This window comes from Myodes glareolus, chromosome 9 (genome assembly GCF_982192425.1).
Source record: "Myodes glareolus chromosome 9, mMyoGla1.1, whole genome shotgun sequence".
NCBI lineage: Eukaryota > Metazoa > Chordata > Mammalia > Rodentia > Cricetidae > Myodes > Myodes glareolus.
This window is the reverse complement of record NC_142034.1, coordinates 53,961,884-53,989,125: the sequence shown is the minus strand read 5'-3', so window position 1 is coordinate 53,989,125 and position 27,242 is coordinate 53,961,884. Positions and strand designations below refer to the sequence as shown.

The 27,242-nt window shown below is 47.8% G+C and overlaps 2 protein-coding genes and 1 long non-coding RNA gene across 3 annotated transcripts; 1 reads left to right on the top strand and 2 right to left on the bottom strand.

Moving 5' to 3' along the window:
• Positions 1–23: 23 nt before the first annotated feature.
• Rnasek (ribonuclease K) lies at positions 24–1,665 on the bottom strand. The gene is made up of 3 exons (XM_048448513.3): positions 1,465–1,665; positions 738–814; positions 24–317 (listed from the first exon to the last, which is right to left on the bottom strand). Exons 1-3 carry the CDS (start codon positions 1,540–1,542, stop codon positions 176–178), a joined length of 297 nt encoding a protein of 98 aa, XP_048304470.2. The 5' UTR covers positions 1,543–1,665; the 3' UTR covers positions 24–175.
• Positions 1,666–1,806: 141 nt separating this feature from the next.
• On the top strand, positions 1,807–5,773 carry LOC125409466 (uncharacterized). The gene is made up of 3 exons (XR_007234792.3): positions 1,807–2,084; positions 4,457–4,615; positions 4,786–5,773. It is a non-coding gene; the product is annotated as an uncharacterized LOC125409466 (long non-coding RNA).
• On the bottom strand, positions 3,204–16,132 carry LOC125409463 (polyunsaturated fatty acid lipoxygenase ALOX12). The gene is made up of 14 exons (XM_048448504.3): positions 15,907–16,132; positions 15,178–15,379; positions 14,029–14,110; positions 13,801–13,923; positions 13,579–13,682; positions 13,172–13,332; positions 12,466–12,609; positions 11,112–11,321; positions 8,551–8,637; positions 8,154–8,323; positions 7,572–7,693; positions 4,836–4,936; positions 4,548–4,718; positions 3,204–4,462 (listed from the first exon to the last, which is right to left on the bottom strand). Exons 1-14 carry the CDS (start codon positions 16,039–16,041, stop codon positions 4,283–4,285), a joined length of 1,992 nt encoding a protein of 663 aa, XP_048304461.3. The 5' UTR covers positions 16,042–16,132; the 3' UTR covers positions 3,204–4,282.
• Between the last annotated feature and the right edge of the window lie 11,110 nt (positions 16,133–27,242).

Below are 27,242 nucleotides of genomic sequence, written 5' to 3'. Positions count from 1 at the left end.
CCTTACAAACACGGACACCAGGCTTAGGAGAATCGCTTCTTTTTATTGTAGTCCAGGGCGCGCTCGGGCCCGGAGCAGAATTTGCAGGTCCTAGGGGACGCCAGATGGGTGGGACAGACGGGCTGAGGAGTCTTTAAATAGGGGAAGCGGGTGGGAGGGAGAGCCGGGCTGCGCTCTAGCGCACCATGTATTCCTTTCGCTTATTGAGCCGAACTTGGCAGAAGGAGAAGCCGCCGAGGAGGAGGTAGAGGCCGGCGGCGATGAAGCAGTTGTAGCTGACTTGCTCGTACAGGCTGTATATGTTCTGAGGGCCGTTCCTGGGGGTGGCGAGTCAAGCAGGGAAATGTCAGTCACCCAGAGCACCAGTGCGCACGTCCCGCGCGCCACACACCACGCTAAACGCTTTGACTTCTCTTAGACTTCCTGACAATCATACCGGGCGAACTCTATCATGGGATCCATTTTGCAGAGATAGATTAAGGTGCAAGCAGGCAGAATATTGGAAGAGGCCACGGAAGCCTGGCTTGCAAGACTGCTCATTTTGTTAAAACGGTTTAGTGCTGGGGACTGAAACTAGGACCTTGCATGTTAAGCAGTTTGCCACGGAACTGCTTTATAGAGGGCAGCTCTCCTCTTGCAGTTCCCCGACCTTCAGCAGTGTCCCCCCCACATAATTCTGGCTACACCTGGCTCCCTCTCATTTGCACCCAGCCTCGCCTAAGTACCCGATCACTCACTCAAAATCTTTCTCTGTGAAGGGAACATCCTCGATTAACACAGCGGAGTGGACATTGAAAAATATCCCGAGCATTATCTGGAAGAACAAAAGAATAGGCAGGTTATCAAATTCTGGTACCTTACTTCTTGGTCGCTCCCTAAGCTCCTCCCATTTCTAATGTTGGCTCAACACAACAGTAGAAAGGGTTAGGAGCAGGGTGGTTGTAGCTGGTTTCGGAGGCCTCAAAACCATCTGGAATAGGGCGTCAGGTGGGACACTGGAAAGAGGGGCTGGGTTCAAGGAGGCATAGCTAGCAGCTCTCCAAGACGCGTCATTATCATGGGACTAGGCGGAAGAGAAGAGGGGAACCCTGCACTTTATATTTCCAAAGTGAAGCCCGGTGAGCCCCGGAGAAGCAAGGCCTCAGCTAGCATTTTCGGGAGCAAGCACACTTCTTCCTCACCTCCATCTAACTCAAGCATGTCTCAGGGGCCTAGCTCTTGCTTACCTCAAGGGGTCCGCAAATTTACCGGCGCTGGCACCCATTCCCAGGGTCCTGCCCCATCACCCTTTCGCTCTAGTTCTCAATTTTTTCGATCTAAGTTCCGTCTCCTTTCCCAGCGACTCATTAGCCAGACCCTTAATCTATCTGTCACTTCCAAAGCCCTGGGGGTTCCTGGCCTCCCAACCCGTCAACCCCGGAGCCCCGCAGGCCCGCTCCGATCCTCGCGGGGCAGCCCGCTCACCAACATGATCACGCCCCAGGCGCTGAGGACGATGCCACAGGCGGCCAGCTTAGGCCCACAGCACAGGAGCGACGCCATGGAGGAGAGAGGGAGGGATCGCTAGAGGCTGAGCAAGGCGCAGAAGCGGCGAGAGGGAAGCCTGGAGACGCCGGGGACAGGGAGCTGGATTCGGGGACTTGCGCGGCACCAAGCGGCGGGGGCGTGGCCTTAGGCGTGGACCACTCCGAGGGGGGCGGCTGGAAGAGAGCGCTGCGCCACGCGGCGGGCCGAGCCTCAGGCGGAGGACGCGGTGTCAGAATCCAAAGCAGCAATTCTACAAGTCCTCCCTGCCCTAAGTGACAGGGACGTGAGTGATGCAAGAACTAGGGCCTGATGATTCTTCCTCTTCACCTACCCCGTCTTGGAATGGAAGGCGCGGGCATCTCACGTGACCGACTTGACAGGTCACATGACCAGGAACTAGCTTTAACCTGGCCTCTGGAAAGAATCTAATCGGAATAGGGGCCTGCTGACTTCAGTAAGGGACTGTTTCGTTAGATCGAGAAGCTCGGGTTCGTCTAATTCCACATCCTACGCACACATACCTTAGTCTCCGGTGGTCTACTGTGGTGAGGAAAACGGTAAGCGAGACGGTGAAATTACTCCGCGGGCAGGTCCATCGCCTCTATCCAGGTCTCCCTATTGAAAGATGCTTTGACACTTTGAGAGGAAAGAAGAGGAGCCCCTTCTTGAGCCTGAGCATCCTGCTTGAAGGAATGCTTTTCAATAGTCGCGGACTTCTTGACCCTGGAAATGCTTCCCTTGCAATACAGTATCGTTCCAGACGTCACGTTCAGGAAAAATATGGGGCTAGGAAAAGCAGACTCAGTGGACACATTATGAAGGCAAGCGGAATTGCTAAGCGTGGGGGAGAAAGGAGGAAAGACACAAAGAAGTCGCTGTTGCCTCTCCGCTAAAAACGCTGCAGGCACACCGAGTAAGACAATATGTAAGATGAATGTGTCTTGGTCACTGTTCAATGCTGGGAGGAGACACCATGACCAAGGCACCGCTTAAGAAGCATTGAACTGGGCTTGCTTACAGTTTCAGAAGTCGAGTCCATTATTATCATGGTGGGGAGCGTGACAGCACACATGGTATGGCCTGGAGCCATAGCTGAGAGAGATATCCTGATCTGAGGGCAGGACTGACTGGGCCTGGCATGGGCTTTTTAAACCAGAGCCCACCCCAGTGACACACTTCCTCTGTCAGGGCCACACCTGCTAATCCTTGTAATCCTTTCAAACAGTTCCACTCCCTGGTGACCAGAAATACATGATCCTATGGAGCCATCTCATCCAAACCATCAGAAGATATAAACATATGAATAAGGCTGGGCGGTGGTGGCGCACGCCTTTAATCCCAGCACTCCAGGAAGCAGAGGCAGGAGGATCTCTGTGAGTTCAAGGCTAGCCTGGTCTACAAGAGCTAGTTCCAGGACAGGCTCCAAAGCTGCAAAGAAACCCTGTCTCGAAAAACAAAAAACAAAACAAAACAAAAGAACAAAAAAAAGGCCTTTCCAAAACAAATTTGGTAACACTCACTAGCTTTTAATTTATAGTAATTATTTGGGGTAATTAGATGTTTAAAAAACACTCTCTCCTCTCCAGGGCTGGGGTTCAAGCTCAAAACCACTGATGAGTAAAAACTTTTGCACCAAGATTGGTGTACCCATGCTAGTAAGGACAATAGTCACAGAATGATTGCGAGAATACATTTTAATCTCAAGACTCCAGGACCAAACTGGGGAACACTGTCATGGACTAGAATCTTGTGGCATTTTTAAAATTTATTTTGTGGATATTGGTCTCAAAATGGTTGTGAAAGATAACTTGGGAAACACAGTGATTGCTGGGTGTTAGCAGCCCGAGACAAGGGTTTTCTGCTTCTCCTTGTGACTGTTGGGGAGGGAAGCTATCGGAGAAAGCTTTTTATTTGGGGCCAGTAACACCCTTATTTAGGGATATTCGGGGTATGTGTTCCAACTGGAAAAGTAGGGGTGGAGGGGAAATTGTCAAGAGAGTCAGGAATTTGCATGTTGGCCATCAAACATGAGGGCTGGTTCCTGGCAGAGGAGACTTAGCTGTACTAGTTTGACTTCACCCAGAAATATCATTTTCCTCTCCTCAGCCTCTTGGATGCTTTTTTTTTTTTCATATAGGCCTGAGGCCTATATGAGGTTAGACCAGATCTAATCTGAAATTGTGCATGTCCCTCAAAGTGCTTTTATCTTCATCCGTTTGCTTGTTTTTTGTTTTGTTTTTGTTTTGTTTTTGAGACAGGATTTCTCTGTGTAACAGCTCTGGCTGCCCTGTAACTTTCTCTGTAGACCAGGCTGGCCTCGAACTCAGAGGTCTGCCCGCCTCTGCCTCCATAGTGCTGGGATTAAAGCTGATCACCACCACCACCTGACGTTGTTTTTGCTTATAAATGGCTGAAGGAAAACAAGCCAAAATCCTCTCTGGTGACTTGTGAGGTTCACATCTCAGTGTCCACACACAGTTTTATTGGAACATAGTCACGCTCATAATGTCAGTGACCGCTTTAGTGGTACAGGGAGAGAGCTAGTTAAGGGTGGTAGAACGTGGATGACCTACAGAGACTAAATTGTTCCTCTTTACAGCAGAACATCTAGTGCCCTGTGGCAGAATACTGATGTGGAGTGTGTTTAGTTGAGGGAGAAATTAATCTTAGCAGCAGACATAAAAAGGCACAGAATCAAGAAGGCAGTGGCAGCCCTGGTGCTGATGGGATTGTTCTGAGTGCTGGCAGCTCGGGCTCAGATGGTGATGCTGTTCTCTATGCGGCTGGGTTTGAGGTATTCATAGGGCAAGTCGAGTTGCTCATTTCGGGCTATGATCTCTCTTTCCAAATTTCCCAGATCTGCTTGAAATCGACTGAGCACAGTTTTGGTTCTGGGGTCTGAGAAATATTTTTCTTTGTGTTGTCCTAGAGGTACCTGAGACAGAATGGATCATTCAGCTTCCAGCCTGAAGACACCCTTTTCCCCAGTTGTTACTTCCCTCTCCTTGGCCCTTACTCACCATGTCTGGCTGGAGGCGACCCAGATGCCATGTGATGGTCATTTGAAGACAGGATTTCTCAATATCAGGTAGCGACCCCATCACCATCTCCATAGTCACATCTTCCTTGTTGGTGGGTGGAGGCATCCTCATGGTGCATGGAGCATTAGGTACCCAGCCATACCAGTCCAGCTGGGGAAAGAAACTAACTCTAGCACCCAGGTATTAGGATTTGAATTCCCACCTCTCCCTTGAATAGCTCAAGGTCCAGACACGTGCTTTCCGGGCCCTGGGCCCTGAGCTCCATACCTGGCCCTGGTTGATGGCGGCGTGTTGAGACGTGCATGTGAAGACACACATCGTAAGGAAATGGCAGAGCTGAGCCCGGGTCTGGAAGGAGACAGGGAAACCTGGCCAGGGAAAGAACAGGACTTAAAGGAGACAGAGTAAGAGGAAAGAAACACAGGATGCTCTGTATTTTAGAACGGATGTGTGTGTGTGTGTTTAAATTTACGTAACTATATTTGTATCAGATATAGGTTTCAGCACTGGCCTGATTTCTTCCATCTTGGTTACTTTAGATCAGAGGTTCTCAGCCTGTGGGTTTCAACCCCTACAGGGGTCCCGTATCAGATGCCCTGCATGTCAAATATTTACATTTTGGTTTATGACAGTAGTAAAATTACAGTTATGAAGTAGCAACAAAATAATTCTGTGGTCGGGGGTTACAGAACATAGGAACTGCATTAAAGGGTCACAGTGTCAGGAAGACTGGGGGCCACTGCTTTAGACTGGTCACCTGACCTCTCCACACTCGAGAGTGTGAATGCAGTGATGCGTGATGTAATCCCAGCTCAGAGGCAGGAGGCTCGTGAGTTCCTGGCCATCCCACACCACTGTCTGGACTACACAGTGAGATCCTGTCTTTAAACAAACAAACAAATAACAAAAAAGCATCAAAATGATCTGTTTTTAAATAGTGCTCAGCAAATAATAGATACTGTTATTGTGGAAGATTAAGGGCTGGGCAATCAGTCATCCCTAGTCTGTTAATGTAGGGGCTGGAGAGATGGCTCAGCAGTTAAAAGCATGGGTTGCTCTTCCAGCAGTCCTGAGTTCAATTCCCAATACCTACGTGGTGGCTCACAACCATCTGTAATGAGATTTGGTGCCCTCTTCTGGTCTGCAGGGATACATGCAGGCAGAACACTGTATACATAATAAATCAATTAAAAAAAAAGAATCAATGATGTGCCTGATGGTGGTGGCATGCGCCTTTAATTCCAGCACTCAGGAGGCAGAGGTGGGTAGATCTCTGTAAGTTCGAGGCTAGACTGGGTGATCTACAGAGCTAGTTCCAGGACAACTAGAATTTACAGAGAAACCCTGTCTTGGAAAAAAAAAAAACCAACAACAAAACTAAACAAACTTCTGAGTTTGCCTCATGCCAATTATTTTGCAGTGTGTGTGGGAACTTTGCTTCGAGCTGGTCCATATAATTACATCTGCTTTCTAGATAAGAACATCAAAGGGAGGTTAAATGCTTGTGGAGGTTATCCAGTGGGGAGAAAGACGGACTCTGAACGCAGTTCCCGACGGCACTCCTGTCACCTGTGTTAGTTTTAGCACACTTCCTCTAACTGGAGCAGCACCTTCGGCAAAAGTGAGCTGTGAGTTGAGAGAGAACAGAGAGAGGAGGGGCCGAGAAGCTGCTTGTGAGGATAAAGCTAATATTTATGGTATGGAATGAATGTGTTTCCACTCCTAAGTTATTATTCTGAAATTGCTGACCTGTGTGATGAGGTGTGGACATGAGGAGGCTTTGGAAGTGTATAAGGTCGTGAGGTTAGAGCTCTCCTGAGTGATGGCGGTGTCCTTGTGAGACAGGACAGAGATCTAGTTTGTTCTTTCTCTGCCACGTGGTGCTGAGAGAGTGACCTGTGTCACCTGGAAGAGCACCCACCAGAGCCAAAACATGCTGCTCCGACCTGAGACTTTCAGCCTCCAGAATGGTGAGAAATAAACTTCTAATGTGTAAGCCACGCTGTCTGTTCCGCTGCATTATTTCAATCCCAGCAGACTGAGACGTTGAATATTTATTGTGAATTTCAAGATGTAGATACTGCTTGAGGGGCTGGCAAGGGAGAAGGGTCTTTCTGGACATCTGAAGCCAAAGGATCAGGACTGAGAAACTAGAAAGAGCTTGGTCCTGCAAGAGTAGGGCTAGTGAGCTTCATGCTTCCTCAAGAAGAGGCTTTCTTCAGGGCACACGTGTTTGCTGCATGACAGGGTCTGGCCATGGTGGTTCCACTGTGCCATTAAGAAGCAGTGAACGGGATTCAAGGTGGTAGCCTGAAGTGTGGAGGGGCAGTGACTGGAGAAGCCTCAGAGCCGGAGAGGAGGCGGCCTTCTGTTTAGCCCAGGAAAGCCTAGTTCTTTCCGGAGCTAAGGGAGGAGGATGGAAGTTGACTGCAAGCAGTGGCTGCACCCTGACTGGTGAGAGGGGTGATGGAGAGCGAGGACCAGATTAACCAAAGAAACCTGAGCCCCAAGAATCAGGACCCTGAATTCAGATCTGAGCCATAGCGTGCAGATAGTGTTGTCATGGCATCGAGAATGACATCGCAGTTTGGCAAATGTACAGCATGCCAGAACCCTCTGTGTGTGGACAGTAGCAGGCAGGAGGGAAAGGAATAGCCACTGTGAGACATGATGGGCTTTGGTGTGATTTTTTTTCCATTTATATCTCCAGGTAGGAAAATAGGGAACCATCAATACAGAACTCCATAAACCCCAGCAGGGACTGGGAAGAACTCACTGGCTGTGGTTCTGCTCTAGCTGAGTCTAATATAGAACTATGGAAGGTTATAGATATGAGTATGAGCCGATGGCTGGGGCCTCTTTAGAAGAACAACCGAGGTATATAGGATGCTTCTGGGTGTTTGGAGGCATGGAGGATGCTGTCATGAATGGAAGGGCGGGTGTGACTGGGATTTCTGTCCCCCAGGTCTGGGGAGGGGCCCTTGTCGCTGGGACAGATCTTACCTCTGTCCTGGGCATGGCATAGTCCCACCTCAGTGATCTCCCAACACCAGGCCTGCAGCTCTGGGTCTCCCCTCACAATCTCATCACTCTGGTAGAAGAGGTGGACCATCCCTTCCACGTACCTGCCCAAAGAAGGAAGCTGAGCTGAGAACACGGGCTCCAACCTCTCGCCTCTGCACCTCTCAGCTGGCTCTCACTGTGCCCGGGTTGGATCCTACCACATTTGTGTTTTGAAGTTTTAATTTTCATTTAAAAATTCAAGTAATTAATTTATTGCAGCATTAGGGATCAAAATGAAGGGTTTGCTCGTGCTAAGCAAGCATCCTGTGATTGAGTAACACCCAGGGCTCAGGTATATTGATGTAAGGAAAAGTGGTGAAAGTTAGTCATTCTAACTGCCCATGACTGCTAGTCACTCCGGACAAAACCCTGGTCCTTCCAGATCCCCAGCCTCCACTCTGACAACCTTCCGCGCCTGTGTCCTGTCCCTAGTCTAGTCTCCTTTTAAACCCGACAACTAACTCCACCTGTTCCTCATCCCTCTCTCCGGGGAGACACTTTTTGTCCCAAGTCAGATCTCACCTGGAAGTGACTTTCCAGAGCTGTAAAGCATCCTGAGCATAGAGAGCACTTGGGATTCTCAGCAGGCCTCGGTTGGCCAGGTCATCAGGGGGACAGAGGGAGCAGTAAGTCAGTTGGGCCATTGCCCGAGTGAGCAACTGAACATGGCCGCCTCCACCTGTGCTCACTACCTGGGACAAGAAAGTTGACAAGTCCTGATGGGTGAAAGCGGGGATAGAAAGCCAGGAGCTGTATGGTGCTCAGGCACGGAATTTTCAGATTTGAAGTCACATATATGAATGGACAGGACTCATAGGTTAAGGCTGAGATTTCACCAAAGTTGGTCTGGCATCCCCAAGTGTTCAGACCATCAACGGAAGCCAGGCGATGAGGTGGCACCATACCCCCCTACCCTTACCTGATCAAATATTCCCCCATCTGAGATGAGCTGGGTCCGGCTTCGTGTGTTGATTTCCATAGTGTAACGGATGTGAGGAACTAGGAGCTGGGGTGGAGATTAAAGGGGGCTGTACTCGAGACCTTCCTTGTAGGAACTGACACCAAGTATAAAGTCCTACTGTCCTCTTGATGCTTTCGTTCATGCTGAGGCCTTGGCAGGCTGGACTCTTACTTCTCTGGTCACTTATTCACATTCTCTAAATTCCTCAGGAGTTGTCCTCTAGAGCCGAGGTGACTAGGATTTCAGACCACACCTTACCACTCTGGTACCAAGTTATTACTGTTTAGTATGCAATATTCCAACCTGCCAACAGGGGGCAACAGTAGGCTCTTATCCGAGGGAGCTGCTCCCATGTGTATGAATATGTAGGTGATGTGTTTGTAATACCTAAAAGTAGTTGTTATTCATTCTCTTTATTTCCACCCTGAGTGTGGGTGTTTTTAGGAGCTCTCAGCGCCTTTTGATTTTCTTATATTCTGTCATTTGTATCCTCATAGCTTAAATTAGCCTGTATATTCCTTATCAAAACTGCACCTCCATTCTTTGGTTATTTGACGCTTGGGTTTCTTTGGGAGTGGCTTGTGGGGAGGGTATCTGAAGCTATCTGCTTGCACAGCAGAGGTCTCAGCATCCATTCTGTCCCCCAGCCTTGATGGTACTGTTGAGTCTCCTCTCTCCTTTTCCTTGGCTCTTATAAACCTCCACCTCATTCTCATACATCCTTTTTTGTCTTCTTTCTTACACAGTTAATATTCATATTTCATCTAATTTTGGTGTTTATCTGAATTGCTCAAGCCAAACACAGGGACGACTCAAAATCAAAACTCTTTGATTTTGAGATACAAAAGCAACTCACACAAGATTCTGAGTGTCACAGAATGCCCCAAGTCACATGAGAAGAAAAGATGACTGGGAACAACTCCAAACAAAAATTTCAGGGACTTTTTAGATAGCATTTAGCACGTGTCACGTTACAGCCTGTGCCGTTTGTCCTTTACCAACCCAACAGACCCTCTTCACAGTTTAAAATGTGCACAGCCGGGCTGGAGATGTAACCTGGTTAGCAAAATGCTTGGGTGGCATGGACAAAGTCTCTGGGCTCAATTCCTAGCATTCCATAACCTGGGTGTGGTGTGCATGCCTCTGATCCAAGCATGAGGGAGGTGGACAGAGGAGGATCGTGGAGGTCTTTGGATATAGAGAGCTGGAGGCCAGCCTGAGTTGTGTGAGACCCCATCTCAAAACCAAAACAAAACAAGAAAATGGACATTAGGAAAATATCAAGGTATGATTTAGGACTTAGACCCTGACTGTCAAAGTAAGGTACCCCTGGGACATCGGCGCATTTAGCCCTGCTGTGTGTCCCGTGACAGACAGCAGTTTGCCATGGGATGTACTCGTTAGGGCGGATGAAAACTGAAGGAGACCGAGCCAGAGGGGAAGGTGTCAAGTGTGAATACAGGTTTTAACTGTACACACAGACTAGAAGATGCAGGTGCAGGTGGCATCATGGAGGAAATGGAATCCAGGATACTATTAATCAGCCTGTGTTACCCGAAGGGGTCACAGCTAGACTGGCCAGGCTTGGGACTTAATTGTCTTCCTTACCACGTTCCTACCTTGAATACTCCAACAGTGCTTTATACACCATGTAGCTAAAATAGACACCCCGTTTTCCTTTACACTAGCCCTGACAATCACCCCCTTACACCATGTAGCTAAAACAGACACCCCGTTTTCCTTTACACTAGCCCTGACAATCACCCCCTTACACCATGTAGCTAAAACAGACACCCCGTTTTCCTTTACGCTAGCCCTGACAATCACCCCCTTTTATATGCTTGCAGTTTTGTGATCTCTGTATGTGAAATGTTATCAAGATTTTTCAAATCTTTTTATTTTGATGACATTATTTTGTTTGCCTGTGACTATGTGTGTATTGTCCCCTGTGTGTCGCTGTGCCCCTGTGGAGGTCGGAGGACAACCTTTGGAATTGGTTTCCTTTGTCCTCCCACCACCAGCTGCTCAGGCTATAGGTGAGCCACCGTGCTTGGGTTTTGTATGGGTGCTGGGGATTCAAACTCAGGTCCTCATGCTTGAGCAGCAAACCTTTTATCCACTGGCCGTCTCCCCCACCCCCACTTGGCTCCCTCCACTCCCAACTGACCGTGTCTCCGCTATGTTGTAAGCCCACAGTGACACTGCCAGATGTTTGAGAATTTCAGGGATCTCCCTCATAATGGTCCTTAAGAGGTGTCAAATGACTCAGCTTAATTAAAATAAGTTCCAAGGTGTTGGTACAGTTTCTGTCCCCTGCTTTTCACTCAGCGATTGCTCTGACGAGTTTTGCTGTTGTATCTACCTCTTTTGAGTTGTGGAGGGTGGAGACAGGCAGATGCCCCAGACTTGCTGGCCAGCCAGCCTAGCCACAATGGTGAGCTCCAGCCCAGTTAGAGACTTTGTCTCAGAACGTCCCATTTGGGTTCTAAGGGAGGTGGGACAGAGGGTGGAGTCTGTACCTTGAAGATAGGGTGCAGTCCAGGAAGGCACCTCATGGTGGCAACAGCGATGACCTCAGCCACCAGATGAGTGTTCAGCAAGTGGAACTGGAGCTCCTGCAGCTGGAAATCTGAACTTCGGACCCATATCTTAGCCAAGAGCCAGGCAAGTGGAGGATCTGAGGGCAGGAACAATGTTGGAACTGGGGAGCTGGGACTGGGAGGCTGAATCTGGGAGAAATAGAAATTGAGTATTGATGGAACTCCCCCTCTGTGAATGGCATGGCCACAGTTCCTGGAGAAACCCTTGACTAAGCAAAACTGGTTCCTTCCAGTGCCTCACACTCAAGTGGAAGGAACGAGAAACCTGTCATTCTGCTCTGCTGACTGTCGTGCCATGGTGGGCAGGCTGAATGCAGGACAGATGGGAAGCAGGGGTCCAGAAAGGAGGTCCTAGCAGTGGTGTGGGGGAAACGTGAGGCTCAGAGAGCGGGTGATGATGTGGAGAGCGAAAGCTGCGAGGATGGGAGCCAGGGGTGGTGGTTCCTCTCTGATCTTCTGTACTCAGGAAGCAGCGGCAGGTGGATCTCTGTAGTTTCAAGTCTGGTTTACGTGGGAAAGTCCAGGCCACTCAACTATATAGTGAGACCGTCTCAAAGAACAACAGACCCGAACAGTGCTCGTCAATGATTGATGGGAGTAGGCGAAAGAGTCAAGCAACAATGGATATTTAGAAGCAGAGGACACTGAGGTTAAAGAATGGTTCTCAGTGTGGTCCTCAGCTACTTAATCTTAGCATTAATTTGGAACTTGTAAGGAAAGCACTTTCTTAGATCCATCTCAGATACACTGAACCAGAAACTCTGGGGGTGGGACTTAACACACTTCCGTCCCCCTTCTGCCCCACCTGGCATGCCTTGTGCAGTAAGTGCTGTGCACTGATCTACACACAGCCCGGAAACCTGTGCTTTTCACAAGTACCTGAGGTGATTGAGACGCACGCTGATATTTGAGCACTGTTAGGGATAGGATGAGAACTCAAGAGGCCATTTGTTTGTTATTTGTTTAAAGATCTTACTATATAGCTCAGGCTGGCCCCAAACTTGTCATCTATCTTTGGACAGTCTTGAACTCATGATCCTTCTGCTTCTAGAGTATTGGGATTATGGGTATACACCACCACACCCCGCAGCTTCAGTGACTCATGGGCAAGCACTTCCGTTTGGATGAGTCGGGGGGGACTAGGGTGTGAAAGGAGGGTGTCTCTCAGAAGAGACAGGACCGAGGAGCCAAGCACCTAGAAATCGGGTTTCTCGATGCAGAGGTTTAAGTGACAGAGACCAGCATTAGCAATGAGGTACTTAGGGAGCCTTACCTGGATAGCCATGGGCAGCAGCTTCCCACTGGGGTCCATCCTCAGCATGACAAGAGGGGCAGCCAGGTACTGCTGCTCTCCCCGGATCACATTGGCTGGAATCCCATCCAGCAGAATGAAGTCAACTTCAAACAGGGAACCATTCTGGAGAAAGGAATGCATCTGTTCTTAGAGTTCAAAGGTCACACACCAGCTTCTTGTCGTTGATGTCCATCAGTTCCAGAGTCCTGTTGTCATAGCTACAGTGTCTGGTTGGTCTAGTTCTTCTAATCCTAAGGACACAAAGCACCCCGATGAGGGTAGACACCCTGTGTGGGGATATGTGTAGCAGATCTGGGTTCGGAGTAGGCATGCGCAGTCCAGTCTGTCTCACAAGCACTAGCACCCTGACCCCTGTGCAGGTGGTCAGTCTTTCCCCTGCCAAGATCACTGGAATTCAGAAAAATGATAGCAGCAAGTGTATTATTATTCCTTTTAACATCTCTGGACCCAGTCTGTGTCCTAGGGATCCATCTATCTCCCCCATTCATACGGGAGTTCCTTGTGGCTTTTATGTGACATCACCCTTCTTCAGACACTTTTCTTTCCTAGCAAAAGGCATGCACCAAGGGGTCCCTTCTTTTCTGCCATCTGATGTTGGCATCTCAACCTCACTAGGTCTTCCCCACTAGTGATGAGAAAGCAATGCCAGGCAGGGGGACAATACCTGGAGTTCTTTTTCCAACTGCGCTTGGAGCTCCTCTGTCCCAGAGGGCAGTACCAGCCTGGAGGGCAGAGAGCTAGAGCGTCTCAACAGCATGGGGTTGGCACCATTGAGGAACTGATAGCCAAAAAGCTCGTCGTCCTGCCAGCACCGGTGAACCTTCTCTGTGTGCAGGGGTGGGGCACAGAAAGGAGGAAATTTACTGCAGCCTAGATGTCTCCGTTCTTCCCATTGGACCTCGGGGATTTAGAATATCCTACGCTCAGCCATTTTTATTTTTGTCATTTTTGGGGGCCTCTGTGAGAATATCAGGCGAAATATATTTTAATTTGCCAAGGAGCTCCGGGAACCATGCATCGTAATGAAAAGGGACCACTGGGAGATTATGGAGATCTGGGGAAGCCACCCACCAGCCAAGGCACTCTTCTGGCCCCAGAAGATCTGATCAAAGTCTTCCAGACGGTTCCAGCTTCTCAGGAGGGTGTAAACACGTTTGAGACCCATTTCCAGAACCCTAGGACAGGTGTTAAGACATGACCCCATCATCTGACCCTTAGCTTCTCACTAAATACCACCCACCGCACTTGGGTCTCCCTGCTCCCATGCCCTAAGCTTCCTAGCCCTTTCCTTACCCCGCCTTCAGTGCCCATTCGAAGTCCAGCCTCTTGTCCTCATGGAATCTCATATTCAGAGGTAGGTCGTCCTTACAGTCTGCGGCTATTGTCTGGGGTAAGCCTTCCTTCCAGGTGGCCCAGCTAGAAGTTGGGGACAACGCTTTAGGGGGAGGGTTGAGATGAGCGGTGGGGGTGGGGCAGGGAGCAGCGGTGGGGGCACTTGGGAGGCTGTGGGTTGAGAGTCACCAGTAGGTCTGTTGTCTTTCCTTCAGTTCCTTTTCTCGATGCTTCTGGAAGACATCCAAAGCATTGTCTCCTGCCAGGCGGGCTGGGGAAAGTCAGAATTAGCCATACTTCTTGTCTGGTTCTGAGCACGCTTCCGCTTGTCTCCTGCCCTCTTTTTGTAGCCAGTCCGTGTTTTCTGTTGGCTTCTGTTGTCTTTATCTCTGGCTTTGCCTCATTTGACTGATCCCCAGGCATTCATCCGGGTCTTGCCTGGGCTCACAGTTTCACTGACTTCAACCCACATCTTCATTCCAGACCAGCTATCTGCCATGTTTCCTTGTACCTTAAGCCCATAATCTCCTTCCTGACCTTATTTCATCAATGTCTAGAATTGGGGGAAATCACCCTAATTAAGGTGATAAAAATCTTGGTCCCCGACACCATAGCTATCTGTTGCTCTGGCTGGTTGACCTCGCACGGCAAGCATCCAGACACCTTCACCCTTGCTTCCTTTGCCTGGCTTCACTTTTCGGGACCCGATCACCACTCTCCAGTTACTGACTCGTCCCTGCTGCCACCTCGATTAGATCCACCTGTCTCAACGTGCTGTTTCCCGTTTTCACCCATACCACCCTAGGTTTCCTTCCTCTCTTTCTCTTGTTTCCCATGGTAAATATTTGAAATTTTGTGACTCTTATGCATGCCCTCAGCTGCCAGGTAGTCCCCACTACTCCAATCAAACCAGGGGCCCGTCATCCCTTCCTAGCTGTCTGTTGCTCGCTGGCAGTCTCCTGTTCTGTGAGCTCTTCACCTGTCCCTGCCCTAACTTGTTCTAAATCTCAGAACTCGTCTGCTCTTTGCTTCTCTTTGTGTGACCTACTTCCTATTTAGGAAAACAGGGTCTCCAGATCGCGTAGTACCCTCTTTAATTCAAGTGCAACACCACTTATTCTGGGAGACCCTTGGGGAATTCATAACTTCTTCCCATTTCCTCCCTTGCATCCCGGAAACTCACTGTACCAGCCAGCGCCTGTCCATCCTTTCTTGAGGTTCTTCTTCCCTGCTTACCCCTTACCCCGCCTTCCCTTCCCCCCTCCTCCCATCACCTCCATCACTGCCTTTTCCCTCAGGTCTTTGCCCACTGCCCAAGATGAATTGCTGCCTGCTCACCTGTACCCTCCGGCAAGCTCAGTTCTCCGTTTCCCTGCACCCAGCGGTAGCAGGGGAACACCGCCTCTGCACTTGTTCCGGGCCCCTGAACTGTAATGAGGTTGCAGAACCAGGCGTCGTCCACCACTGTGTGCTGTTTGTGCAGCTTCACAAACTGTAGTGGCCCCAAGTCCTCAGTAACATCGAAGTCAAACTCTTCCTCCTGTGGGGACCAGATTCGCCAGACTTAGTAGCAGAAACTGGGAGAAGCCTTTCAGAGACGGAGCCGCGCTTTGTGGGGAGCCTCAGTTTACCGCAGCCGTCAAACACCTCTCATTCCCGTTCTCCCTCCCTCTCCCACCCCTAACCTGTCTGGTGGGTCTAAGGCATTCGGTTTCTGTGGGGAGACCAGAGCCGACAGTGCGCTGACCAGAGAGCATCATCATCATCACCTGTCTCCTTCTGTTCGCTGAGCTCCCACCGTACTGGAGCTCTGAAGAGCTTTATGACTGACCACAAGCCCTGTATTTACATCGGCTCTGGGTCGCTTTATGCAGGAGGAATCAGAGGCTGCCTGGGTCAGGGTCCGGGAAAGGAGACCACCCAGGCCAGCGGTTGACCTCACTCCCGGCGTCCTACCTCCACGGAACTCCACTGCGGTCGTGAGGTCACAGCCCCTAGTCTCCTGTCCCTTGCCAACCTCCCACGCCCAGCCCGGACACTGGGGGGACCCAGCTCTTGCCCGCTAACCTTGCCCCGCGCGGGCCTCAGCGGCAGCTCCAGCTTCACCTCCCGATGCGCTCCAACCAGCCACAGCTCCACTCGGTTGAGGGATCCCGAGAAGAGCCAGGCCCCAGTGACCACACGGATGCGGTAGCGGCCCATGGCGCCCTCTGGCCACTCCGGAGGCAACCCAAGTGAAGCTCAATTCGAAGACCGCCCAGGGCCACCGTCGCCTCAGGGCCAATTCCGAGGCTTCAAAAGATGGATTTGTGTCCCCGCCCTCACAGCTTCTAGGCACTCCTCCCTAGTCCCCGCCCTAGACTAGCCTGAACCTGCTAGTCTAGCAGGCTTTGGGGAAGGGCTATGCCTTTGAGTTAGCTATGGTGTGAGAGAAATTGAAGGTGCTCTGGCAGTGTGTGTGTGTGTGTGTGTGTGTGTGTGTGTGTGTGTGCGCGCGCGCGCGTGTTAGGGGGGCCAGAGTTAACTATGACAGGGGACTCTCTAGATCAGTGGTTCTCAACTTTCCTCATGTTGTGGTGACCACCAACCATAAAGTTATTTTTGTTGCTACTTCATAACTCTAAGTTTGCTACTGTTATGAACTGTAATGTAAATATCTTGTTTTCCAATGGTCTTAGGCGACTCCTGTGAAAGCGTCTTCAAAGGGGTTGCTACTCGAGTTAAAGACTGCTGCCCTAGACTTATAGGGGATTCTCAGGGCTGGAGCATCCTGACTGGAGCTAAGAAGGCTTAGGAGCCTTCCTCAAGGCCTCTGGGTCTTTAGGAGAACTTTCAGAGGGGTTGAACCCAGTTTTCAAATGGAGGAGGGAAATGTCTCTTTTCTGGGCTGAAACCAGAGGAATGCTTCTAGAAGGTGAACCTGGGAGGATCTGGGGGAGCGCCCCAGTTGCTAGGCCAGCTGCGGTTCTCCAACACCCCCGGTCCCTGCTCTCTACTGCTTTTGAAATCTGCCCTTCAATAAATTCCCAGGGATCCCCAGGCTGCCTGGAGCCTGAAAAGACAGCACTTCCAGACTTAAAATCCCACCCCTTCCTTCTTCCCCCACCCTCAGCTTCTCCCCCACTCACCTGACTATCAATCAAGACTTTAAGATTTCAAATAGGCCAGATATCATGGGCCAGACATCTCAAGGGAGACCAGAGACAACAAATGTCAACATCCAGACAGTGGGTGCCGAAAAGGACAGGCACCCAAGAACCGCGGTCTGGCATCCAGCAGGTGTGGGTGGGTGAATTTATTCCTCTCAGGTAAAGAAAGCAAGCCCTCTTCAGTGGATCCCAGGTTGGATTTTCTTCCCAAGTTGTGTCCTGGTCTTGGGTCTCAGAAAGCCGTGAACTTAGGGCGATGCTGCTGGGAATTCTTTGCTATAGTTTGGTGGCTTGGGATAGGCTAGGGCCAGGCAGATCCATTTCCTGGACCTGGCATGCTGATTGTGGAGACAGTCTGCAGGGGTTCTAGCCTCCAGACCTTAAAGCATGTCTGGTCCTTGGTAGATTACCGTTCCACATCTAGGCCCATTTCTGTTTATACGTTCTGTGTTCTGGACTGGGTGTCTGTCAAGTGACAGCCTCCCCCCCTCCTTTTTCAATGTCTGGTATCACCTTTTCTGTACATTCCCCATGGTTCATACCTGCAGGATGTGGTCCTCTTCCACATACATTTTATAGATTCCGTTTTGCCTTCTCGAAGAGTTTGATTCGCATCTACTAGATGATTCCTTGATTCAAAACTGCTTCTCTAATGCTTTGGGGCCAGTTTTCTGCTGCTTTCATGTGCTATGAGGTCGCATGCAGAGAGAGAGAATCTGAGCTGCTGCATAGGCATGGTGAGTTAATATGTGCAAACACTTAGCGCAATGTCTGACACGCAGCCCTCTCTGTACTAACTTATTATCATTCACTGTGTGCTGCCAGCATCCCTCTGAGAAGTCCCTTCCACTTCTTACACCCACTGCTTCCTCCACCGGCCCCGCCTCCTTCTAGGATCCTCATTTCTCAAGTCCTGCTCCTGCCTTCATTTTTCAATGGTTTTCAAGCAATGTGGTAGATTGGGAAGATACGTTCAAGTTGTAATTGTTTTTGTAGTGCTGAGTATGGAATCAGAACCTCGTGTATGCTACGCAGACATCCTACCACTGAGCTACGTCTCAAGTCAAGGAGCACGTATATTAAAATCTTTTCCCAACCCTCGAAACCTCTCCACAACAGTAGCAGAGGAAGAAGACAACTTTATTTACCGAGTGAGCCTTAAACGGGAGTGTGATGTACATCACAGGTGAAGAAATTGCTAAGACGAGAGGAACTTCATACAGACACACAGGTACAGCCCACTGCAGTCCCCAAAAGAAATGACAACTACCCCACATAGAAAGCCAATATTTGAAAGGCTAAGGCAGGAGGGTTGTCAACATTTCAAAGACAGCTCATGTTACATAGGGAATTCCAGGCTGGTCTGGGTTACAGAGCAAGATCCTAATTCAAAAACAAACAGGTGCTGGAGAGATGCTCAGAGGTTGGGAGCACTGGATGCTCTTGCAGAGGACCTGGGTTCGATTCCCATCACCCCCAGGATGGTTCATAATCATCTACAACTCTACTCCTAGGGGATCTGATGCCCTCTTCTGGCTTCTGTGGACACCAGGCACACACACGGTACACAGCTATTCATGTAAGCAAAATACTCATGCACATAAAATAAAAACAAAGTTTAAAATAAACAAACAAATAACAAATTTTAAACAAGACAGATGAACCCCTTGCCCAAGCCTCAGGTACAAGACGAGGACTTGACGGTGCCCGGTGTCATACACAGCACATCCTAGACCCACTTGGGAACTGGGGTGAGCATCTGTGTCTGCCTAGATGGAGTAACGAGAAAAACAAACTCCTTAATTTCTGAGAGAAGACTAGTTCACAGAGCAAAGAAAGTGCCTGTCTGAGTTAGGTAGGATCTCACTCCCTCAAACAAAGCTTAGACACAGAGGTCCTGTCTTCCTTTGCATGCATACTGCAAATCTACCAGGTCCTTGAGACGCACATTCCTGAGTAATGAAGCTGGCTCTAGACTTGTAGAGATTCGTAGATTCACACGACTTCCTCAGAAATAGAAAAGAACTTTTCAATACATCCTTTCAGATGCTTCCCTCCTTCCCTTCCTCTCTCCTGCCCATTCCATTTATTTGTTTGTTTGTTTGTTTATTATTTATTTATTTGAGAGAGTTTTACTTCATAGACCAGGCTGGCCTTGAACTCACAGAGATCTGTCTGCCTCTGCCTCCGGAGTGCTGGGCTTAAAGGTGTGCGCCACCCATGCTCAGCTCCTTTCCTTACTTTTTAATGGAGAGAATTCAGCACCATATTTGAAATCTGTCCTCTGATGCTATGATCTACCTACATTTGGCACAAGAAGGATCAAGGCCTTGGTTTGGTCTGGCCCTTTGCAGTGGGAAGTTCACGTTGGCACAGGTGTACACTTCAAAGCTAAACTCTTGGTCCAGACTTTCAGTGCCTGCTGTCTGCGCCAAAAGCCAACTCCTACATTCCCATGACCTGTCTCTGCAACTTTTAACTTCTTGATCAAAGCTTCTTTCACTGGGTTATGCCCCGGGAATGTGGACGAGCAGGGTGACCCTTGAATCTATAGCCAAAGATGCTTCTTAAAGCTTTTTCCAAACACAAGAGTCCCATCCTTGTTCTCTCTCCCGTGCCAGTGTGCCTCACTTTGCAGTCAGTTCTGGGGGGGTGGGGATGATGCCTCTATTGTCTTTGCTGTATTGTTCCTTGGAGTTCATGTATGGCAATGGGCTATATAAACTCATATTAGCTTCTTGAGGCATTTGCTCATAAGAAAGTCATTATTAACCATGTAATTTTAAGCGTGTGACCATAGGATATGATTTCAAAGCAGATAATGTACCATTTACTTTTCTAATTACTAATTTGGATACCCACCTGTCTCTACTTGCAGGACAACCATAATTCCCCTCTCCGAGTGTGGTCGTTGGTATCTGGTGTCTGGTGGTGTGGCAGGGGAAACTTTGCCCTGTGAAATCCCTAGTGCTTCTGGGATGCCTTGAATAGGCCACAGCAGAGACACAAACCGGAGCTTCCAAACTCTGGGTTCACACGAGTTTGAACAGGATCCCCAAGCGTGACTGTGGCACTAGGTGGCTGTGCCAAGGTTCTGTCCATCCATCCACAGTGTTGTGGGAGCCCACAGATTTGACTCGGTTCCATCTTGACTTACGGTCAGAGAGTTCAAATCTATTCTTGATCCTTAAGGTCAAATAACAGGATGTTTGATTTAGGGTGTGGTTATTAGATGTTCTGAGAATTAAGAAATTAGCAAACACTTGTTTGTTCTTTGTGTATGGTAGGAAGGTCTTTTGCCCCCCCCCCTTTGGCTTGGGGTGTATATGAGCTATGAGAAATAAGTTTGGGTAGATACAGTATTCACTGGACGCCCTTCCAACTCTGTCTTCTGTCTCTTGTCTATTTCTTTCCTCAATCCTTACACCCCCTTTCAGGCACGTTCGAACAGGTCGGCTGGTTTCCGACAGTGTCCTGAGCTGGAGTTGAGTCTAGCTGTGGAGGGTTCTCCCTTGGGATCATGGGTGCTCTTCTGCCGATGCGGCCCTCTCCTGAGACCGTCTCAGTCTTTTGGAGAGGACTTAATATTGTACAATGTAGAAGATTTCTTCCATTTTCCTTCACACTTGACTCTATGTGATGGGAGTGTTGGAGTGGAGAAGAGGACATGGAAAAGGAAGGACCAGGAAGGAGGGCACTGTGTGCCTTTGGAGGGGTAAACAAGGGGGACTCTCAAGTCCCAGGGAAGAGACCAGGAGGGTTGTTTTTTAATTATTTTATATGTTTGTTTAGCTTGGTGCTCGTGTGGAACTCCTGATAGTGGGAGTGGTGGTGGTCTCTGACTTTTTTTTGTTGTTGTTGTTTTTGTTTTTGTTTTTCAAGATAGGGTTTCTCTGTAGCTTTGGAGCCTATCCTGGAACTAGCTCTTGTAGACCAGGCTGGCCTCGAACTCACAGAGATCTGCCTGCCTTTACCTCCCGAGTGCTGGGATTAAAGGTGCACGCCACCACTGCCCGGTGGTCTCTGACTCTTTTGCCTGCGTTTGGGACACTTATCCTCCCGCTGGGTTACCTCACCTAACCTTAATACAAGAGAGGGTACCTAGTCTTATTGCAACTTGATATGCCGTGTGTTTTAGGCGGTTATTTTAACTAGGCAAAGCTGTGTTATATCACTTTAAGTGTAAAGGTGTGTTACTTTTGTTCATGCTGCATTTGCTTAGTTATATAAAACACCCAATTGCTCTAATAAAAAGCTGAACAACAAATAAGTAGGCAGAAGAGGGATAGGCAGGGCTGCTAGGCAGAGAGAATAAATAAGAGAAATCTAGGCTCCAAAGAAGAGAGAAGAGGAAGAACGAGAAAAGAAAGAGAACGAGGGACATGCCGGACAAGCCAGACAGGCCTGGGTCAAGAAGCTAGGCAACTGCCAGCCAGCCAGACATAGAGAAGCAGTGTAAGATATACAGAAATAAGAAAGGTAATAAGCTCCGAGTAAAAGGTAAAGAGAAACAGGTTAATTTAAGTTAAAAGAGTTAGCTGGAAATGTGTCTAAGCTAGGCCGAACATTAGCAGCTATTGATGGGTTTCTGTGTCATGATTTGGGAGCGGGTTGGTGGCCCAAAAGAAAAAGCTTGGTTCAGACATGTTTAGTTGATATCCCTGGGAGACCTGTCCTTTTCTGAGGGAAAATGGAGGAGGAGTAGATGGGGGAGGGGGGCTAGGAGGAGAAGAGAGGGGAAACTGCAGTCAGGATGTAATATATGAGAGATGAATAAGTAAAATGGTGAACATGGAAGAAAAAAGAAAGAGAAAGAAAAAAAACTGTGCTATACTGTGTACTTTTTTCCTGTAGCTTTCTTAGAGAGCATGGTTGGTTCATACTTTTAATTCCAGTACTTGGGAGGCAGAGGCAGGCCTATGTCTATGAGTTCAGGGCCGGGCTAAGCTGTATAGTAAAACCTTGTCTCGAAGACAAAGGGGTGTGTGTGGCCTGACTCGTCTCACAGCAGTCTTTGGAGTTCTGTAGCTACAGATCTGACTCCTTCTTTTTTGTTAATCGGTTGGTTGGTTGGTGTGTGTGTATGTGTGTCTGTGGGGGGCAGAGGTAGACACTGATGACTTCATTAGTTGCTTTCCACCTTATATGGAACCTAAAGAAAAGTTGAACTAACAGTAAAATGGTTCCTGGGAGCTAGCATGTCCTTGTCTGATTTACACTGCTATGATGGAACACTGAGACAAAGCAACTTGAGGAAGAAAGGGACTTTCTTTCTTTTTTGTTTTTTTTTTTGTTTGTTTATTTGTTGCTTATTTACCCTGATCATAGCCAGCACTGAGGGGAGGCAGAGCTGGAACTCAAGCAGGAGCAGAGGCAGAAACCAAGGAGGCAAGCTGCTCACTGGGTCGCTTTCTGGGCCTTCCTCAGCTCGTTTGTGTAGACCCCAGGTTCACCTGCCTAGGAGCAGCACTGCCTAGAGTGGACTGAGCCCTCCTACAGCAAAGTTAGCAATAAAAAAAGCATGCCCCAGAGGCGTGGTCTACAGACTGAGTCAAAGGACAGCCAGGACCATGTCTCAACAAACCAAAAAGAAGAAGGAGACAAAAAAGAGAGAAAGAAAGAAAGAAAGAAAGAAAGAGAGAGAGAGAGAGAGAAAGAAAGAAAGAAAGAAAGAAAGAAAGAAAGAAAGAAAGAAAATAAAAATAGGAAATGCCCCAAAGGACAGTCTGATGGAGGCAACTCTTCAACTGTAGTCCCCTTCCTAGGTGATTCTACTTTGTGTCACATTGAAAAAAGCTAACCAGCACTCGGGGTTTAGGTGTTCTCATAAGGAATCAGTATTCATTTTAAAATAAGCATAATATAAATAATAACAGGTATACAAAGAATAAAATGACTGCTAGATGATATGTAGATGTGTTCATTATTTTGATTACAGCAATAATTTCACAACGTGTACATAACCATCACACATGCCCTATTAAAATACACAACTTTCATTTTCCCATCATGCCTCCACAGAGCAGGGGCAGAGTTTCATTTGTCACCTGGTTTTGCTTTCACCGGGCTAACACACAGCTAACATTCTTTCACCTGGGAGTGCAGATGGACGAGTCTGTGAAGGCGATGCAGAGCTCTGAGCTCTTCCGTGCATGGTGAAGGACAGTTTGGTGGAGACAGAGGCAAAGGGCAGGCAGACGCGCAGTGAGCCTTCCAGGAAGTAAGTCCACGATGAAGACAGGAGGAGAGCTGGAGAGGGCGCTCGGGAGGACGAGCAAGAGGCAGAAGGGGTGGAAGACCCTGTCGCGCAACGGTTCTCCACCTTCCGATTGCTGGGACCCTTTAATACAGTTCCTCATGTTGTGGTGGCCCCCAACCATAAAATAATTTCCACTGATGCTTCTTCTAACTGTAATTTTGCTATTGTTATGAATCATGACGTACATATGATATATAGGATAGCTGATACTTACTAAAGGATTGTTCAGCACCAAAGGGGTTGCGACTCGCAGGTTGAGAACCACTGCTGTAGGAGGAGAGAAAATTCTGAGGATAGGTGGAAGAAGAATGGGCTCTCTGTAATGTCTTCTCATCTAAGGGAGCAGGTCAAAGCATCTTAGCTATTCCCGTAGTCTGTGCCCCCCCCAAAGAGCACAGTAGGTAAACGTGTTGAAGGTGTTAAATTTTTATGAGGAACAGGTAGCAATTAGAAAATAATGTCTTAAAGACTCCAGGAGCAGAGAAACGTGACCCTAAATAGCAGGGGAGACGCCACCTCCCCTGTGACAGGGAAGCAAAGGGATTACCCAAGAATGGCAGTAGACAGGAAATCAGGTGTGAGCTCTTGTAAGCTGTCAGGTGGCTTGGGTGTTTTTTTTTTTTTTTCCGTGTGAAATTGACAGCAAGGAAGTGACACCATGCCCAGCTGCCATTTATATTCTTAAAATGTTTTGACTCATTCCTGTAATCAGAAATGTCCCTATGGCTGATTTGATCTACAACACCCACATTCCCCACACTATAGATGCCATGTCCTGAAAATGCTTTGCTTTGTCTTGTTTATTTCCAGGCCTTCTCCTCAGTAATGGCATAATTGAAGGCAGTTAATATTCTCTTTCTTCCTCCCTCCCTCCCTCCCTCTGTCCCTCTCTCTCTCTTTCTCTTCTCTCTTTCTCTCTTTCTCCTCCCCCCCCCCCCCGTCTCTGCCTCTCTCTCTTTTGGTGCTAGGAACCAAACCCACAGCCTCATGAAAGCTAAACAGGTACTCTATCACTAAACTATACCCAAGTCCTAATATTACTTTATTATGTCAAAAAACTTACTTTTTAAACAATCTTATTTCTTTTTTAAGGTCTACCTTGCTTCCCATGTTTCCAAAACCAAGATGGCCTTCAAGGTAAGTTAAATATAGGCCATCTACAACAGCTAAACCAATGATTTTCCAAAATCAAATTCTCCGGTGTCAAATTCTTTCAGTGTCTATAACTGAACAAGACAGGGGGTGGTGGGGCTTGCCTGTAATCCCCGGGCTTGGGAGGCAGAGCTAGGAAAATCAGCAGTTCAAGGCCAGCCTGGGCTTGAGATCATATCTGAAAAACAAGCAAATAAAATCACACATTTGAACTAAGATGTGTTTGACTAAGACAATCAATGTGTCTAATTTACTCCTACAAATTTCTGAGAAGTTATTATCCCAAGTTTATACTCAGACACTAAAGCTCAAAGAAGGAATTCTGTCAAAAATGCACAACACAAGGGTAGAACAGCTTAGACACTGCCGAGAGTTTGATTCACATCATCCAATCAAACGCTATTATGAAGGTGATGTGTGACTAAAGCCCCTCTTCAGTATACGAGGAGTGGAATAAAAGCTTTGCTGTTGGCATTCGGTACTGGGGACCTGAAGCAGCTCAAACGCCTTTGGAAGCTGGTAGCTGCAATGCATTGGACTTGAGGAGAGGAAAAAGACTCATACCTCACCACAAAAACATTTCCTGTGATTAGAACAAAGTTATAAGAGTTGCAATTCAACCAATTGTGTGTCCATTGTTAATTATCATACTAGAATTATGGTATTGACCACTTCTGTTCACATTGAAAGTATTAATGGATGGAAAAAAGGTTAGAACTCATCTGAGAGGGATTTGGCATGATGTTAATGAATCCTTGAATTCAGTGCAACTAAAAAGTCAGATTTGGATTTTGATGCAGCTAAAACTGCTGGAGACATCCTGGACCAATTTAAAGAGGCCGTTATGTCTTGGTCGTCCTGCACTTCTTTACTAGGAGGTATTGCAGTCGCAGAAGCATGTGCAATACTAAGTATTATCTGCTTGCCTATGATTACCGAGTAAGTTACTTGTGAACTCTCAATGGAAAGTTGGCTCAAAGGTGTGTGGCGTCAAGCTTCGCACTCTCCCTTAACCTTTTATAAACAGAGGTTGGTAGTCAGAGATGAGTAATATCTTTCTGCCTCCAGTTAACCTAAGACAGAACACACATGATGGAATGTGTGTGTACCAATGATGGGTAAGTCTGGAAGGTTGAGGAAAACAACTTAAAACAGACACAGTCATCTGTCCTGTGGCAGAAGTGCAGGCATTAATAAATAACTTAAAAGAGGGAATTGTGAGAACCCACAGATTTGACTCTGTTCCAGCTTGACTTAAAGTCAGAGTTCAAACCTATTCTTGATCCTCAAGGCCAGAAAACAGGATGTCTGATCTAAAGCATGGTTACTGGATGCTTTGAGAATTGAGGAAGTAATTCCACTCACTTGTTCCTGTGCCGTGTCTTTTGCCCTCCCCTTTTGTTTGGGGTGTATCAGGGCTATGAGACGTGATTTGGGTGGATACAGTGTTCCCTGATGCCCTCCCGACTCCATCTTCTGTCTCTCGTCTGTTTCTCTCCTCAATCCTCACACTGTCGGATGGTTTTCAACAATTCTGCCTGTAACTCTTCAGTGCTGCTTTCCGTCCTGCCACTGTCATGAATCTACTCCTAAGCTTATTCCGAAGTTTCTCAGTTTTAAAAGTAATTTTTCAGGTCAGCATACAAAGTAATGGGATCCTCACCAGTTCTTATTTTTTAGGCAGTCTTGTTAAAAGTCCCTTTGCCAGGGCTGGAGAAATGACTCAGTGGATAAGAGCACTGACTGCTCTTGCAGAGGAACCACATTCAATTCCAACATGGTTGCTAACGACTATCTATAACTCCAGTTCCAAGGGATCTGATGCTCACATTATTTTCTGGCCTCCACAGACACCAGATATACATGTGGTGCACATACATACACTCAGGTGAAATACTCATACCCACAAAATTAAAATAAATTTAAAAATTCCCTTTGCCTAAAACTATCCCTAGGGTGTGTAGGGTCTCAGAAAAATATACTTTCTGTAGGCCCCTATATGTATAAATGAGTAATTAAAAATTGTTCTAGGTGTGTAAGTGTTTTGCCTACATATATATCTGTGCACCACTGTGGGCCTGGTGTCCACAGAGGCCAGAGAAGACAACAGATACCCTGGAAGTGGAGTTACAGAGGGTAACTGTGTGTTCATGAGCCACTGTGTGAGTATTGGGCATTGAACCTGGGTCCTCTGCAAGAACAACAAGTGTTCTTAACTTCTAAGCCATCTCTCCAGCCCATGTATAAATGATATGTTTAAAATCTTATGACAAAAAAATTCACTGGACTGTAGACGGAAGGCTCTTTTCCATCTAGCCTGGTCCTACTTGGCAGGTTCCTCTGCTCACTGGGTCCCCACTCAGAGGCTTATTATCATTTACAATTGTTTGGCCAATGACTTAGGCTTCTTATTGGCTAGCTCTCTCTTATATAAGTTAACAGATTTCTACTGATCTGTGTGTCATATGGTGGTGGTGTTGCCTCTGTTCTGGCATCTTTTTCTTAGGGTGCTGTTGGCGTCTCTCTTCTTGGATGGCTACATGGTGTCTCCCAAGCTCCACCTTCTCTCTCCCCTCATCTTTGGACTTCCCACTATATTTTGCCTGTCCATTGGCTGAAACAGCTTTATCCATCCACCAATAAAAGAAACACGTACACAGGACATCCCACATCACTGGCCTGTACAAAGCATGATGGCTTCCTAATTAATAGGAAGAACAATACATATTGGGAGATGAAGTATTGTTTACATCTGTGTTCTTCAGGCAACCGTTGCACCTGAAGCTTGGTATTGACATTTTCTCTAGTAATTTCTTTGAGAGAAATGCTTACAGAGGTCATTT

Excerpts from the sequence above, each read along its gene's own strand:
- Rnasek (XM_048448513.3), bottom strand. The coding sequence starts at position 1,542 with ATGGCGTCGCTCCTGTGCTGTGGGCCTAAGCTGGCCGCCTGTGGCATC. Across the intron at positions 815-1,464 it reads CCTGGGGCGTGATCATGTTG|ATAATGCTCGGGATATTTTT; the intron begins GTGAGCGGGCTG and ends TTGTTCTTCCAG. Across the intron at positions 318-737 it reads TTCACAGAGAAAGATTTTGA|GAACGGCCCTCAGAACATAT; the intron begins GTGAGTGATCGG and ends CGCCACCCCCAG.
- LOC125409463 (XM_048448504.3), bottom strand. The coding sequence starts at position 16,041 with ATGGGCCGCTACCGCATCCGTGTGGTCACTGGGGCCTGGCTCTTCTCG. Across the intron at positions 11,322-12,465 it reads TGCTGCCCATGGCTATCCAG|ATTCAGCCTCCCAGTCCCAG; the intron begins GTAAGGCTCCCT and ends TATTTCTCCCAG. Across the intron at positions 4,937-7,571 it reads ATGCCATGCCCAGGACAGAG|GTTTCCCTGTCTCCTTCCAG; the intron begins GTAAGATCTGTC and ends TTCCCTGGCCAG.